This window comes from Nyctereutes procyonoides, unplaced genomic scaffold (assembly GCF_905146905.1).
Source record: "Nyctereutes procyonoides isolate TBG_1078 unplaced genomic scaffold, NYPRO_anot_genome, whole genome shotgun sequence".
In the NCBI taxonomy this organism is placed as follows: Eukaryota; Metazoa; Chordata; class Mammalia; order Carnivora; family Canidae; genus Nyctereutes; species Nyctereutes procyonoides.
Window position 1 is genome coordinate 24,486,105 of NW_026575043.1, and position 16,226 is coordinate 24,502,330.

General features: G+C 59.7%; 1 protein-coding gene across 1 annotated transcript; it reads right to left on the bottom strand.

Moving 5' to 3' along the window:
- Positions 1-10,614: 10,614 nt before the first annotated feature.
- FOXF2 (forkhead box F2) lies at positions 10,615-15,817 on the bottom strand. The gene is made up of 2 exons (XM_055322928.1): positions 14,641-15,817; positions 10,615-11,473 (listed from the first exon to the last, which is right to left on the bottom strand). The coding sequence occupies exons 1-2, from the start codon at positions 15,815-15,817 to the stop codon at positions 11,307-11,309; spliced, it is 1,344 nt and encodes a 447-aa protein (XP_055178903.1). The 3' UTR covers positions 10,615-11,306.
- Between the last annotated feature and the right edge of the window lie 409 nt (positions 15,818-16,226).

Sequence of the window (16,226 nt, forward strand, 5' to 3'; positions counted from 1 at the left end):
ATCTTCTGGTAAACCTGTCACGAATGTTCCTTCTTAAAAACCAGCTTTCGGTAAGGCCTGGAGCAGCAGGGGCTCAGGCTAGGTGCCCCGGCAAGAACCTTGCTGCCGAGGCAGTTGGCCCCCATGGGGCGGATCTGTCCACGCGGCCCACGAGCCGCAGGTGCCGCCAGCTCTCCGCACGGGGCCCCGGAGCACGATGCGAGTTTTCCCCATGTGGAGTGGCAGAAAGTAAAAAAAGTGTTCAGTTTTCTTAACCTGCGCGAGGCCTCCGAGGACTCCCCACAACGTGAGGAAACCGGCTGCGCTTTCCCCGGGGGCAGGCCGGCCGGGTGACACGGGGGCCTGGATGCTGGGCCGTGACCTTGAGGCCTGGGCTCCCTTCCCGCATGCTCGGCTCCATCAGCATCTGGGCTGAGCAGAGGCTGCTCCATGGGAGCTCAGGAGCCTCCCGTCCTGCTCCCCACCCCGCCCCCCAGTCAGGCTCCCAGGACGGGCGTTGGCAGGAGCCTGGCTGCAGCGGCCTGTGTGCCCGGGGCCCCCACGGCCCCGCCGGCCCAGTCAGCACTCACAGCCCGATGGCTTCCAGGCCCCTGGTGCCCCGGGGGCTGAGGACCCTCACCAGTCCTCGAGGCCATCTACTGCTCCCACGTTACATGGCAGGATACATCGTGTCTCAATCACATGCTCTTCGCCCGCAAGGCTGCATGCAACTGTGGCGGCCACTAGCAGTCACGTCGATGGGAAACATGTGTCCTGCGGTTAATGACCCGGCAGTGGTCCTCCAGGAGCCCACAGCTCCCCGACCCCCGACAACTGCTACACCAGGAGCCCACAGCTCCGTGACCCCCCACAACTGCTACACCCGGAGCCCACAGCTCCCTGACCCCCGACAACTGCTACACCAGGAGCCCACAGCTCCGTGACCCCCCGACAACTGCTACACCAGGAACCCACAGCTCTGTGATCCCCACAACTGCTACACCCGGAGCCCACAGCTCCCCAACCCCCGACAACTGCTACACCAGGAACCCACAGCTCTGTGACCCCCCACAACTGCTACACCCGGAGCCCACATCTCCCTGACCCCCGACAACTGCTGCACGGGTAGTAGGAGGGTCACACTGAGTCACTGCACTGGAAACAGGTTTCGGGGACTGTCGGGGCGGCTGGAGTTTCTCATGGGGCTCGGGTGGGAGTGGGGCGGGGGAGCCAGGGTCCCCCGCAGCGGCAGCCCGAGCTCAGGCCTCTCCCACGGCCGACTCTTCCCCTCTCCGAGGAAATGCAGCAGACACTTCAGCATTTCCAAACCAAACAAGACACCCTGAAGGATTCTCCTCCTGTGGCCCCATCCTCTGCTCAGGCCGGATTTGAAAATATCAACCAAGCCAGTGGCCGAGGCCGCTCGGAAGGGGGGGCCAGGCAGGAAGAGGGACAACAGAGCCCATCCCCACCCCCACCCTCCCACCCCCCGTGCTGGGCTGGCCCGAGGCAGGGCCGCGGGTGGCCTTCCAGTTCCCCCCCCCCCCCCCCCCCCGGCGTTGCCGTCCCCGTCCCCCCCTCCGCCGTCCACATGCAGGCCGGGCGGCCCGGGGCCTTGAGCAAGGCCGTGGGCTCCGAGGCTCCCAGCACCCGGGCCGCGCCCCTGCCTGCAGCTCCCTCCGGGGACTGCACGTTGTCATCTGGAGCAGAAGTCCTAGGCCGCACCTCCTGCTCCGCTGGCGGCTGCCTCCTGTTCCATGAGAATAGAGGATGCTCGGAAATTCTGGAAAGCCCTGAGTTTGGAGGGGGAAAAAAAATGAAAGTTGTAACTTTGGTCTTGTTCTGCACAATAATTGTTAATAAAAATCGTGGTTTCTTCCTTTCTTTTGCAATCTTGTTTTCCAAATTAAAATCCCTTGGTGACTCAGCCTCCGCGATGGTCTGGGACACAAAGAACCGCGAGGAGAGCCAGCCCAAGGGGGTATCTGGGCTTCAGAGGCGGCTGGAGGGGCAGCAGGCGCCGGACTGTGTCCCCCCAGGGCCCCCCTGAGGGCAGGTCTAGGGTCCCCCCCCCGCCTTCGGGGGACGCCTCAGTTCTCTGGAGGAGATGCTGGGGCCCGTGAGCCCTGGGAAGAGCCTTCGAGTCCTTGTGGTGGAGCCTGGGTCGGGGCGCTCGTCTGGGGTCGCCTCCCTGGGGTCCCGCCTTTCTCCCAGCCAGCCTCTCGCCAGGACTGGGTTCCTACTTTCCTTGGGGCAGAACCTGCTTCTACCCAGGGTAGGACTTGGCCTGAGGGTGGTGGGGCTGCTGCAGGAGCCCTGGGGCCTGAGGGGCAGGGGGACTCCTGGAAGGTCCACCGCTGTGCCTGGCCTCCTCGGGGGTCGTTTCTTCACGTGGGATGAGGACGGGGGATGCCCACTGTGCCATAGGCTGTACTTGTGTGATTTATGAGCTTCCTGCACAAATGCCCGGAGAGTTCCTGCATCGCTAGGGTAGACGTGGACGCCCTGGACCGCTGGGCATGCCTCTCCTTCAGCTAAGCCCCCTCCACTGTAGCCTCCACATCCCATCGTCTCCCGATTGCCCAATTCAGATGCGTGCACTTAGGGGGATTCCAGGTGGGGCTTCAGCCCTCCCCGATACCAGCTGTGTCCTGGTGAAGGAGTTTGCTCACCTAGGAAATGGGTTTGGCAATAATGCAAACCCTGTCAGACCATTGCAACGACTGATGGATTGTGCGTGCTGCTCAGCGGAGACCCCGAGTCTCCAGGAACCCGGCAGAGAGCGGCTCCTCCCAACGCTCAGTATTCATAACACTGTGGTAGTAATACTAGCCCTTCGCCAGCTCAAAGAGGGGGAAAAAAATCTTTTTTCTGGTCTTCTTTCTCTTTCGGGAGGGATGATTCTTGCAGGGCCCGTATCTGATACAGCATCAGGGACACCCACCGCCCCCCTCCCAGGGAATCGTGGAGTAGTACTTTGGAGGCTTTGCCCAAAAGAATGTAGACTAGCCAGGGGCTGAGGCTCCCCTATGCATCCACTTTAGGGTGTTTGCAATGGCCACTCAATGCTCAAAGAGCTAGATGGAGAGAAGAGGCTGGGCCTTAACGGCCCAGCTATCGTGAGTGTTCCTCGGATGGTGGAGAAGGCCCTGGGTGGGGGTCCTTAATAATTCAAGTGCATTTCTGTTCAGCTGTGAGCTTGGCTTATAATTGTTACGGGTTGAATTGTGTTTCCCCCAAAAGAGACATGTTAGAGCCCTAACTCCCATGGACCTTATGTGGAGATAGGGCCTTCATAGAGGTCATCAGGTTAAAGTGAGGTCATTAGGGTGGGTGCAAATCTAATAAAATCAGTGTCTTTATATAAGGGGGAGATCTGGGGAGAGAGACACACACACAGTGAGAAGATGTCACAAAGACACGGGGGGGGGGGCGGGCGGGGGATGGTCATCTACACACCAAGGGGAAAGGCTTTAGAAGAAACCAACCCTGCTGACACCTTGATTTTGGACTTCTGGCTTCTGAGAGTGAGAGGGGGAAAAAAAAAACAACAACTCTTATTGTTTAAATCACCCAAATGGTGGTACTTTGTTACGGCAGCCCTAGCAATATCATACTTCTGTTTGGCCCCTCAATTCCTCCATCTGGATACCCTGATACCAGCAACCTTTGTCTTCCCTCTTAGGACTTAGTTGGGACTTAGTTTATGCATGAAATGACATCGGGCTTTTTGCAGCTTCCCCAGACCCTGCGTCTGTGTTTGCAGAAAGCCAAGGAACTGTATCTTGACCACTTGCATTGTGCCAGGAACTAACTGCCTTGTAGCCCTTACTCATCCCATCAATTTTTAAGGTTGGTGTCAGTCTTGGAGTGGACTGTTCATGGGCACTCACTCGTCTATCTCTCCGCTAGTGAAGACCCAAAGCTGGTCCATCATCTTTAGCACGTGCCTGGCTCAGACATTCATTGCTTGATCCACATCGAGACTGAGGATTCCCTGTAGGTCACCTGTCTGGCTCCTTCAGGGATTTGAGACTTGCCTGTAAGGAAGGAACCATCCAAAAGGAGGAGGGTATCTCTCCTGCCCACCACACCTGTTCTCATCATTGCACGGGGACATCCAGTGCACAGGCTGACAGCAGAATCCACTGGGACCTCGCTACGCGGAGGAGCCGCCGAAGCACCTTCTAAGCACCTGTGCCATAGATGGCCACAGCCATACACTATGTGGTGCTGCCCTGGGGCGCCCTGTGCATCTTGAACAACTTTGCTCTGTGCCCAGGTTCCGGCCAGGAGTTTCGTCTACGACTGGGGCGGGGCTCGGTTTGGTCTGAAAACAGAAGCGACTGTTGGATTTGGAACTGGCTCCTCTTTACACTTCGGCTGCGGTTGGTTAGAGGAGGGGAGAGTCCTGCCGTTAGAAGCAAGAAACCTTTGCTGTGCAAAAGCTTGTTATCTTGATGAAGTCCCAATAGTTCATTTTTGCTTTTGCTTCTTTTGCTTTCATGGATGTATCTTGCAAGAAGTTACTGTGGCTGAGTTCAAAAAGGGTGTTGCCTGTGTTCTCCTCTAGGATTTTGATGGAATCTTGTCTCACATTTAGATCTTTCATCCATTTTGAGTTTATCTTTGTGTATGGTGCAAGAGAGTGGTCTAGTTTCATTCTTCTGCATGTGGATGTCCAATTTTCCCAGCACCATTTATTGTGGGAAATATCAGAAAGGGACACAGAACATAAAGACTCCTAACTCTGGGAAATGAACTAGGGGTGGTGGAGGGGGAGGAGGGTGGGGGGTGGCGGTGAATGGGTGATGGGCACTGAGGGGGGCACTTGACGGGATGAGCATTGGGTGTTATTCTGTATGTTGGTAAATTGAACACCAATAAAAATTAATTTATTAAAAAAAAAGAAGCAAGAAACCTCAGGAGGCGAACGTTACACGGTTGCGGGGGATGTGGAGATTTAGAAAGGTGGCAGGTGCGATAGAATGTTCTAGCCTTCCCCTCCGTGGAGCCACACCACAACTGAAGAGGAGAGCAGGTGTCTGTGTGAGCGCACTCGTGTACTCGTGTGTCCGCGAGTGCCTCTGTGTTTGCGTGCGTGCTGGCCCACGTGGTTTTGCTTTAGGTTTTGCTCTAGGTTTTGCTCTGATGAGCTTGGCTTCTCCCCCAGCCATGAGAAAGAGGGTGTCCTACCTGACAGCATCCGGATTTGCAGTCCCGGTCCCTGGGGTTATCACCCAGGGTTCCCCAGCACGGACACCGCAGGGCCGCCGTGATTCTGCACAGCCATAGCCCCGGGGCCAGTCCCAGGAGCCTCCGTATTCCTTGCCGGCCCTGCCCAGTGTCTCCCCCCAACCCAATCCCAGGTCCTCACGCTCTGTGCCTTCCCTCAGCTCAGCGTCCATCCTGGGAAAGACCCTTAGCGAGTTCCGCCTGGGGGAGGGGGCAGGCTGGGCCGTACCTGCCCTCCCTGCAGGTCCCCCTGACCCCGAACGAAGTCCCTGAGGACAGATGGGCCGTTCAGGCCAGCACGCAAGAGGAGAGCGCCGGGGCTCCAGCCGGGGAGCTTCCAAGGCTCCGGAGGCTTCAGTCCCCCCAGCGATCCCGGGTGACCATGTGGGGCAAGGCTGGCAGCTGCTTCGCCAAAGCTGTCCAGGTGCCATGACCTACCCCAAGGGGCAGGACACGTGCTTCACGGAGAAACTAGTGCAGACACAAGGCAAACAGCTGGCGGAGCCCCTCCTCGTCTGCAAACCAGCAAGCCTGTGTCAGGAACACCTTCCTCTAGAGACCTCTGCGGGACATAACCAAGGTCACGTTCATTCACAGTTGTCCCTCTCCGCTTGAGCAGTAGAAGCCCTGTGGGGGATTTCAAGACCCCTGCGGCCCAGGCCGCCCTCCCAGGAGCCCACTGGGCTGGCCGCGTGGGCAATGGGATGGCCACGGGTGGTTTTCAAAGTCCCCTGCCTCCCTCTACCCGCTGCCTCTCCAAGTGGCTGCTGGGCCCCCGGAGTGGGAGCACGCTGCTGGTTTGAGGTCTTCCGAATCCCTATTCGGATTCCAAGTAGTGGCCTAGTTACCAGGAATTTCAATCCAGTAAAGTGATCCTTTCCTTTTTTTTTTTTTTTTAAGTGATTCTTTCCTAATGGAAGTTTCTTTCCTTCATTTGAAGACGGGGCATTGGCATTGCTCATCCCGGGGCTCATCCACTCACCCCCCCCCCCGTCATTTACTGTTGCCCCAGTCTCCTTGGTGCTGACGTGAACAGATTAGGGGAGCCTGGATGACGTGAGGCCACGTAGACAGAGCAGAGCACGTGGCTCTCCGCCGCTCACAGGGCCCCCAACAGTGGAGACGGAGACGCACACCGGCTGCCCCAGGAGACCACGGCCACAGGCTGCTCCTGGGCCTAGCCTCCACGTCCCTGACGGTAAAACACAGTGAGGGTGACAAAGAGAGGCCCGTAGACGTGCAGGGGCATCAGGGGGACGTGCTTAGGAGATGGGAGTGGGAGGTCCCAGATGAAGTCTGCAGGTAGTAGCCAGAGCCCCCCCATGGGGAGGGATTAATTATTTTCTCTGTGGATGAGAGATTGCTCTCAGGGATGGGAGAGGAGATGGCAACCAGGAGAGGGAGGGGAGGGAGGAGGTTTTCTTCTCCCCACACCCTGGGGCCCAGCTCGGCTAACTTGAAGCAGCGCGGGACGCTGCAGGTGCTCCGCGAGTCCCTGGAGGGGCCACGGAGGTGTCTGGGGGACAAGCCACTGCCTGGCTTGGCCACAGGCTCCTGCACCTCTTTGCCTCTGTCAGACCGCAGCTCCCAGGCTGCAAGAATAGGATGCCATCCTTCTGGAGGGAATGTTGTTGGGGACACAGCCTCCCCTCTCTCCCTCCCACACACACTTAGGCAGGAGCACTGACGAATCAGCACTGGGGTGGACACGTTCCCCCTCCCGCCCCCCCCACCTCGGGAACTGGAGACCTGAATATTTATCAGGTGGATTGCTGTGGACTCAGGCCACTCTGAACTCCAGAAGAGCTTCCAGGACTTTCATTCCCCCCCCCCCGAAGATCTTGACGCCCATGTGTGGTGGCCCTCTCTGGCGGTGTTTTCCCTTGCTCAGATAGTGTTTCACAGGGGCAGGTTTGGTAAAATGTATTTCCGTTCTGATATAATATATTAAAATATATTTCCATTCTAAATAAGCTGGTGCCTGTTTTGAATTAATCGCCATAATGCCGAGTAATTAGGTGTATGCGAATCCAGCGGACAGTTATTCCCCCTTCGGGATGGGTGTGCTAATTCCATTCCATAGCATATCCAGTGGCATGTCTATACTGTGCACCTGAAAATTTTCCTCAGAAATCAGACTTCCGGTTTCCAAGACGTAGATCAAGGTCGTTCTCCTTAAATTCTCTAGATGTTGCTGCAGCAGTTCAGAAAACTCGAGCATGCACAGCTAGAGAATTCACTTATTGCCCCAGAATCCAGGCAGAAGCCAAGTAAAACAAGTACGTGGGCTTTGCAGTCAGTGTCTTGCACAGATAGTAGCTGCCTCCAAGGATGGGAGTCCAGCTTCAAAGGCTACTTGGCGAGCTTTGGGACACGGATTCATGAGATTTTTTTTTTTTTCTGAGACTCTTCCTCTCCAGACCTCTCCTTCTTTCCTCTCTGTTTCTTTCCCTCCCTCCGTCCCTCTGTCCCTCCCTCCCTCCTTGGGCCCCAGGCCTTCCCACCTTCCTATTTCCTCTCTCCCTCTATCTCTCAGTCTCTCTCTTCTCTCTGCCCAGCCCATTTGTGTTTAGGAATCACTATTTCTATACACGGACATCACAGCTTCCTTTCTTTGCCTTCTCTGTGTCCCACTCTTAAAAGATTTCATAACTAATAAAAGATTTCTTTTCCTGCTTGCTCCCATCACCACCTCCTTTCATCTGGAGAATTCCAATATCATACTGTGTGCAAGCGCCTAGACTTATTGCTCTGCTGAGGCAGGTAGACGTTAGTGATCCCGCCTGACTTTTCTTTGCAAACTTTACTGGAACAAAACACGAGACCTCATTTTTGTGGACACTTTTTTCAGGTGCAGCGTTCAAAATTAGACTTTGCATTTTCCCAGGAATCAATCACAGAGGTATTTGGGTGGATAAACTGTTTTTTTGTTTGTTTTGTTTTGGTTTTGTTTAAAAAAAAAAAACTTTTAGGGTGGCCTAAGTGGCTCAGCAGTTTAGCGCCTGCCTTTGGCCCAGGGAGTGATCCTGGAGACCTGGGATCGAGTCCCGCATCGGGCTCCCTGCATGGAGCCTGCTTCTCCCTCTGCTTCTCTCTCTCTCTCTCTCAAGAATAAATAAATAAAATCTTAAAAAATTAATAAAAAATAAAAATTAAAAAAAAAACCCTTTAGATCTTTCCTTAACGAATTAATGGAGTGGCCTCAACACCCACCCATCTGAACCTTTATCCATTATTCGGACTGCCTTTCTAAGCCTGTAAGGTTTTCAAAGTGTGGTTCCTGGACTAGCGCCATCAGCATGGCCTGGGAACTTATCAGGACTTTTGAGCCCCTCCCCGGACAGACTGAATCAGAACCAGGAGTGGGGGGTTGGGTCCCCCTCCAAGTGGTTCTGATTCAGAGTGAAGATTGCCATTGTGCCTGTATCTGCAATGCTGATGGCAGCTCTTATATCTGACCGAGACTTTAAAAGAAGTAGAATGGGGGCAGCCTGGCTGGCTCAGTCACAGAGCATGGGACTCTTGATCTCAGGGTCGTGAGCATGGGACTGGGCGTAGAGCTTAGTCCTCATGAAGAGAAAGACGTGAAATGAACCAAAATCAGAATACGTGGGTCGGACCCTTGATAGCCATGACCTGCTGCACATCTGTGAGTAGGACCAACACCCCACATGGCAGGGACGTGGAGAAGCACCCTAAGATGCATGGGGCTGCCCAGCTGTTCCCCACCCCATCGCTGCGTGCCGGGGCCTGCGCCACTAGGGGGCACGCCAGCCCTTCCAAAGCCGGCACCCCAGAGACTCCGCGTTTCTGTCTTTGAGGTCCTGTCATTCTCTGTATAAACAAGTTACGTTCAAGTGTTTAGGATATAAATTACGACCATGCCGGCTGCCTCGGAAGGAATGTAAACACAGCACTGTGGTCGGAGCAAACTCTGAAACTGACTTCATAATTTATAGCAGGCCCTTGTGTAGCTCAGTATAAAAAGGGGAAAAAAGCCCTGTGTGACTGCAAATATGATAATGGAGACACAAAAATACATGTTTAAATCACTGCTTAATTTTTGGGAAATACAGAAAGGAAATCTAAGGATTAGGAAGACGGTTAAGACTTTTGAAAACAAGATGTTTTACTAACGAGACCGTCCGTCTTTGCACTTAAATTTACTCCGAGTACAAAACCCTCCTGTGTGAGATATCTGCGGAGTGGTATTACGTGCCTGGCAGCCGACGGGGGTGGGGGGAGGCCTCTTAGGGCATGAGAAACAAAGGTGAGTTTTCAGAAGCAAAAGCAAAAACACAAAACAGAATACTGGCCCTCGGCCCTCGGCCCTCGGTAGGTAGGTTGGGGAAAGGATGACTGCGGGTTGAGAACCTTCCTGTTTCTGCTCAAATCGACTGTTGCCAGGGCTGCCCAGGATTTGGAAGGGCTGGTCAGAGGAGGGCGGGCTGCGGAGACAGCAGTCCTGCTGCCAGGTTGGCTTTATGGTCCGTCTTTTGAACCCAGAGCTTTGGCAGCCGGGCCTGGTATCACCGACGATTGGGGAAGCTTGGGATGTGGAGCCCGGGCCCTGCGGGGATCCCTGAAGGAGCCGCCTCGGTCAAAGAGGGGAAGGGCAGAGGTGGGGGTGGGTGGGCTGCTCCTGCCAGGCAGTCTCAGACAAGCTTTGACTTGGGGGTGGGGACAGACAGCACCTTTGGAGGAAGGTACCTGCCTCAGTTACCCTCCCAGGCCCAACCCCCATTACCGCTCCACAGCCACCTCCCTCGGGACTCCTCAGTCTCTGACCACCGCCACCCACCACAGAACACCATCAGCATCCCGCAAAACTGTGAGTGGCCGAGGGGGAGCCGGTCCCGTACTTTGGGCACCGACCCTTTGGCCACCACTCAGCTCAGCCCGTGGTGGCGACTTTCCACCCTGCCGGTCACTCCCTGCCGCTGGGGAAGAGGAAGGAGCAAAAAGCAAAACCCTCCTTGGCCACAGGAAAGAGAACAAAAGGGGGCACAAAACTCGGTTTCCTCAAATCAGACTCATGCCTTCATTATCTTGCCTGGTTGGCTTTTAAGTTTCTTTCACCTTCTGGTTTTTGTTTAGCCAGAGAGAGCCAGGGCGAAGGAAAGAAAGAACAGAAAAAGTTCCTTCTTCGCTTTCTCTCCTGAGAAGACCCACAATCAGAACCTGGCCTGTGTTACTCAAGGCACAGACCCCACACCACGTCAATTATACAACTTGGAAAAAAAAAAAAAGCCCAACAGTGTAGAGTTGCATTGCTGGCTGGTGGAGGAGAAGAGAACCTGGTCATCCCAGGATTGCCCGCGGAGGAAACAGATCCCTAACGCAGCTATTTGTTATATATATTTTATTGAAAAAATTTTACATCAAAATAGTTTGGCAAACTGTAAAAGTATACATAAGTGCAAATATATCCTCCTTTTAAAATACAAGCGAAGTGTGAGTATACACGAAAAATCATAAAAATATCTTTAAAATATGGTGGTAGAAAACAACCTTGTAAAAAAAAACGTTGTATTGTCACAATACTTGAAAACCGCTTTCTTAAACTAGACACGTTGCTTCTAAATACTTTCTTAATAATGTTCTTTGGCACCTGTGTCCAGACTTAGTGTCTGGAGAAACAGAACTCTCTTCCTCGGCTAGGCAACAAGATGAGGCTTCCTTGAAGTCTGGTGCTTAGCACTGCCTTTTGGAAAAGCACAAAAATTTTCATAGACCAAGAAAAACACACACACACAACCTGCGTTTTTCAGACCCTGATGACTGAAGGTAATGAAGATCCCAGAGTTACATGTTTATGTTTTTCACGTGGTGACTTTTTACCGGCCCGGCTAAAAGGCCGAGTTCCCAGCTGGCTGTCTCCGTCGGGAGCCTGCTGGTGTGGGTGCTGGGGGCCCTGCTTTGCCAGGGGCTGTCCTTCTACCGATGGGAGGCGACTGTGCCGGCCAGCGCGGGCTGGGCGCTCTGGCTGGGTGACGGGCGTGCTACTTACTGCTGGTGCCATGGGCGCGTGGTGCGGGGTCCACGGCCGGCCACCCTGCCCCGCAGCGGGGACAGCAGAGAGGGCCCTCCATTCACATGACGCAGGGCTTGATATCCTGGCAGACGCTCTGGTGGTGGTGGTGGTGGTAGTAGGGTCCACTCGCAGACGGATGGAAAGAAGAAATGCCATTAAAGTTGAGGACAAAATCCTTTCTGTCACACACTGGGGTCGAGTGATGCTGGTATCGAGGCAGTCCCACTGAAAGAAGGAAGAAAAGAAAAAATTCAGAAACAGCCATCCGGCCCCGAGGACGGGCATCACCCCTCGGGTCCTAGTGTAACTCAGGCCTCGCTGTGCCCGGGGAGGGAAGGGAGGAGCCGCCGCGCTTCTGCCTGTGCTGCACACCTGCCAGGGCAAGCCCACCTCTGGAGGCGGCCCCAGGTGCAGCCTGGGTCCCTCCCAGGAGGGGCCGGGGTCGCTGCTTGGATCCCGCAGGCCAGGGGGGAGGCGCCCAGCAGAGGCCAGGCCCGGCCGAGGCAGCGCCAGTCTGCGCACCTCGGCTCCCTTGCCTGCCCCCGCCTCTCCACACCGCCAGGCCGGTCGGAGGGGCTCCGCACTGCGCGGGGGATACCCGTCGTGCCAGAAAGCGGTGATGGAAAGCAGTCCCTCCGCAGGGAAGTGCGGGCGGCCCGAGGTCCCCGAGGTCGGGGCTCCCGTCGAGGAGCCGGGGTTTGCAGGGGCCCTGATGCCCTCCGTGGTGCCCTGGGCGCAGCGGTGCGCACCCCGAGGCGCCGGGCCGCGGGGACCCCGGGCGGGCGGGCCTGCAGGGCGCAGGAAGGCTGTCCGTCCCTCTCTCGGCCGCTCCCCGCCAGGCCCCCAGCCGGATCCCCCGCCGCCCACTTTTGCTTTTGCTTTCCCGGAGCCTCATGCCGCGCAGTCCCAGCGCAGGTCGGCCCCTGCCCCGCCTGGCTCCCGGGCCCCCGTCCTGGGCCGGCCGGCGCGTCTCCGAGCGGGAGCGCGGGGACACCGGGCAGGCGGCGTCAGGGGCACCGCGGGGCTCTCCGAGGGCAGCAGCGGGTCACGCGCCCCGGGGCGCTCCAGGCCCCGCTCTCGGCCGCCCGGGCCCATCCCGCCGCAGCACGGCCCGCGCCAGCTCCGCGGCCCAGAGCTGGAGCTCGCAGGGCCCCCCGAGGCCGCCGCCAGCTGTTAGGGGACCAGGGGGACAAAGGCCCTCGGGCCTGAGCGAGGGGCGCGGGGCCTCCCCGGGCACGGGGCTTGGCCGCCCTTCGGGAGCGGGACGCGGCAGCCCGCGAGGCTGTGCGGGGAGGGAGGCGGCTCCTGCAGCCTCGGCTGGCCTCGGGCCTGCTCGGCCTGCGCGCTCCTCCCGGGGCCTGCGCGCTCCTCCCGGGCCTGCGCGCTCCTCGCGCGGCCAGACGCGCTCCCGGCCGCGGACCCCAGGGCGGCGCGCTCCTCCACGCCCGCGGGCGCCCGCACCCAGCCCGCTCCAGCTCAGCCCCCACCTCTCACTCGCCGGGGATGCTGACCAGGACCGGGGAAGGAGGGGCAGAGCTGCCCGGTGGTGCTCGGTGTCAGTCAAGGCCTCCCCGGCGTCCCGAGGCTCTGCCCAAAGGTGCCCCAGTCAAGGCCTCTCTGCGTCCCCAGGCTCTGCCCAAAGGTGCCCCAATTAAGGCCTCCCAGCGTCCCCAGGCTCTGCCCAAAGGTGCCCCAGTCAAGGCCTCTCTGCATCCCCAGGCTCTGCCCAAAGGTGCCCCAATTAAGGCCTCCCCAGCGTCCCCAGGCTCTGCCCAAAGGTGCCCAGGTCAAGGCCTCCCTGGTGTCCCCAGGCTCTGTTCAAAGATGCCCAGGTCAAGGCCGCCCCGGCATCCCCAGACTCTGCTCAAAGGCCCCGGGAAGGCCGCTGCGGGAGCTGGGCCTGCTGGGCTCCACCGTTTTGGTTCTCCCAAGCGTCCCGTTTCTGGATTCCCGCATTTCAGGGACTTGTGGGTGCACCCGGGTGTGTTGGGTGGGGCGAGGGAGGCCTCAAAGAAGAACCACAAGTCTCTTTCCCGCGAGCTCTTTTGTTTTTAATTTTTAGGGTATGGTTTCAGGGCAGCTTCAAAACCTCAGAGTCTGGGTTCAAACTGCGTGGAGCACGCCCGGAGAGGGGGAACGGGGAATGGGGAACACCAGGAGGGCCTCGGGCAGAGTGGGGGGAGTGGGCACCGCCTGGGCTGAGCGGTGATTGACAGCCAGTCCCAGGGGATTAAAAAAAAATGAGAGGGAAAGGTCATCTGTATTGGTTACTTGTTGAAATTCCCATAAAAATTGAACAAGACTCTGCTCTCAGTGGGTTAAGTCAGGCTAAAATCCTCTCCGGTGTGGTCCTGCCGAGACTGTCTTTGTTTAGTTAACCTCTGAGACCCGCATTTAAAAGGCCTATTTGGGAAATTTCACCGTCCAGGGAACCGACATCTTTTGCCCATTTCTGGGCTTCCCGCCTCCCCTGAAGCTCTTGCCCGCACGCAGGCTGATTCCCGAACCTCTCACGTCCGCATCATCCCGTGAGCCTTTTGCAACCGAGGCAGGAGGTGAGCGTGAGCTAGGACGGCACCGTCTGAGAGGCAGGTTAGCCTGATTTTACCGCGCAGCCTTTGGGTGCTTCCCAGAGAGGTTCCCTACGTCCGAGGGAGTTGATCTCCACCGTCCAAAAAACCTGGCTAAATATTCAAATTCCCTCCTCCACCCCGCCTGTCCCCTCCCACCTTTCATCGCCTTTGGCAAGTCAATAAATTCTCACAATCTCCGACCAACACGGTTTACACCAGCAACGCCAGTGAGGTCCAAGAGGCCAGCGCTTCTCAGGGGAGCCCCAAGGTGGGCCTCCGATCCTCGTGGCCTGCTCGCACTGCACTGCTGCCATCAAGGCAGGTCGGCGGAGTTGGGAGGCCAGGGGCTCCCCAGAAGGCTGGTGCCCCTCTCCGCTGCTAACACCTCCCTCCTGTGCAAGAACCTGGGTCACCCCCCCCCCGCGCCCCGCGCAATCTGCTTTCTGCTCTGTTTGTCCCTCATTTCCCCTCCTTGCGACTGTTGCCCAGTTGCAACAGTTCTGCACCCGCAGCCTCGCCGTGCAGGACGCGTCCCTTCGGGCCGCTTGCTTTGGGAGGAAAGCACAGCAAAAGCAACTAAACACACACACACACACACGCACACACAGGCGCGCAGTGGGAAGCAGACGCCCCCCCCCCCCGCCGCTGCAGGCCACAGGCCTTCGCCCCAAGCTGGCAGCGGCGCGCGGGGCCCTCCGGGGAGCGCACCCCGGGAGCGCAGGAGCGCGGGCCACTCGCGCGCATCCCTCCGGTGCGCGCCCCCAGCCCCAGCCGCCGGCCCGGCCGCGCGGAGGGGGCGCAGGGCCGCGCGTGCGTTACCTGGCAGGTCGTCGCGGGCGTTCTGGTGCAGGTAGCTCTGCTCCAGCGAGTAGGACGACACGCTCGCGTGCAGGCCGGCGGGGGCCGCGGGGCTGGCGCCGGGCGGCAGCGCGGGCGGCTGCTTGAGGTACGGCGAGGCGCCGGGCGAGCTCCAGTGCGCCGCGGGGCTGGTGTAGGGAGAGGGGCACTCGATGGCGCTCGCCACGGCCGGGGACGAGGGCACCGGGCTGCTGCTGCTGTCCGCGCCGTAGTCCCCGCCGCCGCCGCCGCCGCCGCCCCCGCCGGGCCCCGCGGGCACCGGGCAGCTGGCCATGTAGGTGGAGCCCGGGCTGGGCGACATGTGCGGGACGTGGTGGTGGTGGTGGTGGTGCGGGTGCGCGTGCGGGTGCGCGTGCGGGTGCGCGTGGCCCGGGGCGCCGGCGGCCGCGTCGTAGCCCGCGGGCATCATGTCGAGGCCGCCGTAGCCGCCCTGCGCCGGGCACCCGAGCGGCGCCGCCGGGGGCGCCTGGAAGTCGAAGCCCTGCGGCAGCAGCGACGCCCCGAAGCCCAGGCCGCCGACCACGCGGTGGTACACGGGCTTGAGCGCCTGGCACTTCCGCCTGAAGCCGCGCGGCCGGCGGCGGAACGAGCCCTCCTCGAACATGAACTCGCTGGCCGGGTCGATGGTCCAGTAGTGGCCCTTGCCGGGCCGCCCGAGCCCCTTGGGCAGCTTGATGAAGCACTCGTTGAGCGAGAGGTTGTGGCGCACCGAGTTCTTCCAGCCCTGGTAGGCGCCGCGGAAGAAGGGGAAGCGCGCCTGCAGGAACTGGTAGATCTCGCTGAGCGTCAGGCGCTTGCTGGGCGAGCTCTGGATGGCCATGACGATGAGCGCGATGTACGAGTAGGGCGGCTTCTCGGGCCGCCGCAGCCCCGAGCTCGCCTTCCGGGCCCCGCCGCCCGCGCCGCCCGCGCCGCCCGCGCCCCCCGCGCCCCCCGCGCCCTTGCAGGAGGCGCCGGCCGCGCTGGCGGCGTTGGCGTTGGCGGCGGCGGCGGGCGCGCAGGAGGCGGAGGACGCGGGCGGCGGGGCGGCCTCCAGGGCGGCGGCGGGCGGGCTCCGCAGGGCGGCCTGGAGCGCGCCGGGGCCCGGGCTGCACGCGCGGCGGAGCGGGGCTGGCGGCGGCGCGCCCTCGGAGCTCATCTGGGGGCGGCGCGCGAGGCCGGGCGCGCGGAAGCCGGGGCTGCGCGGCCTCGCTCGGCGCCGCTGGGGCTCCGCTGCGGCTCCCGGGGGCGGCGGGCCGGCGGCAGCGCCCCGAGCATCCCTCTCGCGCGCCGCGGGCCGGCCGGGCGGCGAGCGGGGGCCGCGGCGGGGACGAGCCCGACGTCTCCCTGCAGGAGCGCTCCTCGCTCTGTCTCTCGGACTTCCTCCCTCCCTCCCTCCCTCCCTCCGCTGCCTCCCTCCACCCCCACCGCGCCCTGCCCCCTCCGCGCCGCGCGCCGCCCCGGGGAGGGCGCGGGGCCGCGGCGCTCCTCCCCCCTCCGGGCCGCCGGCGGGCTCCTCCGTCTCTTATCTCGCCCGCGCGCGCGCCCCCCCTCTCCAGGGGCCCCCG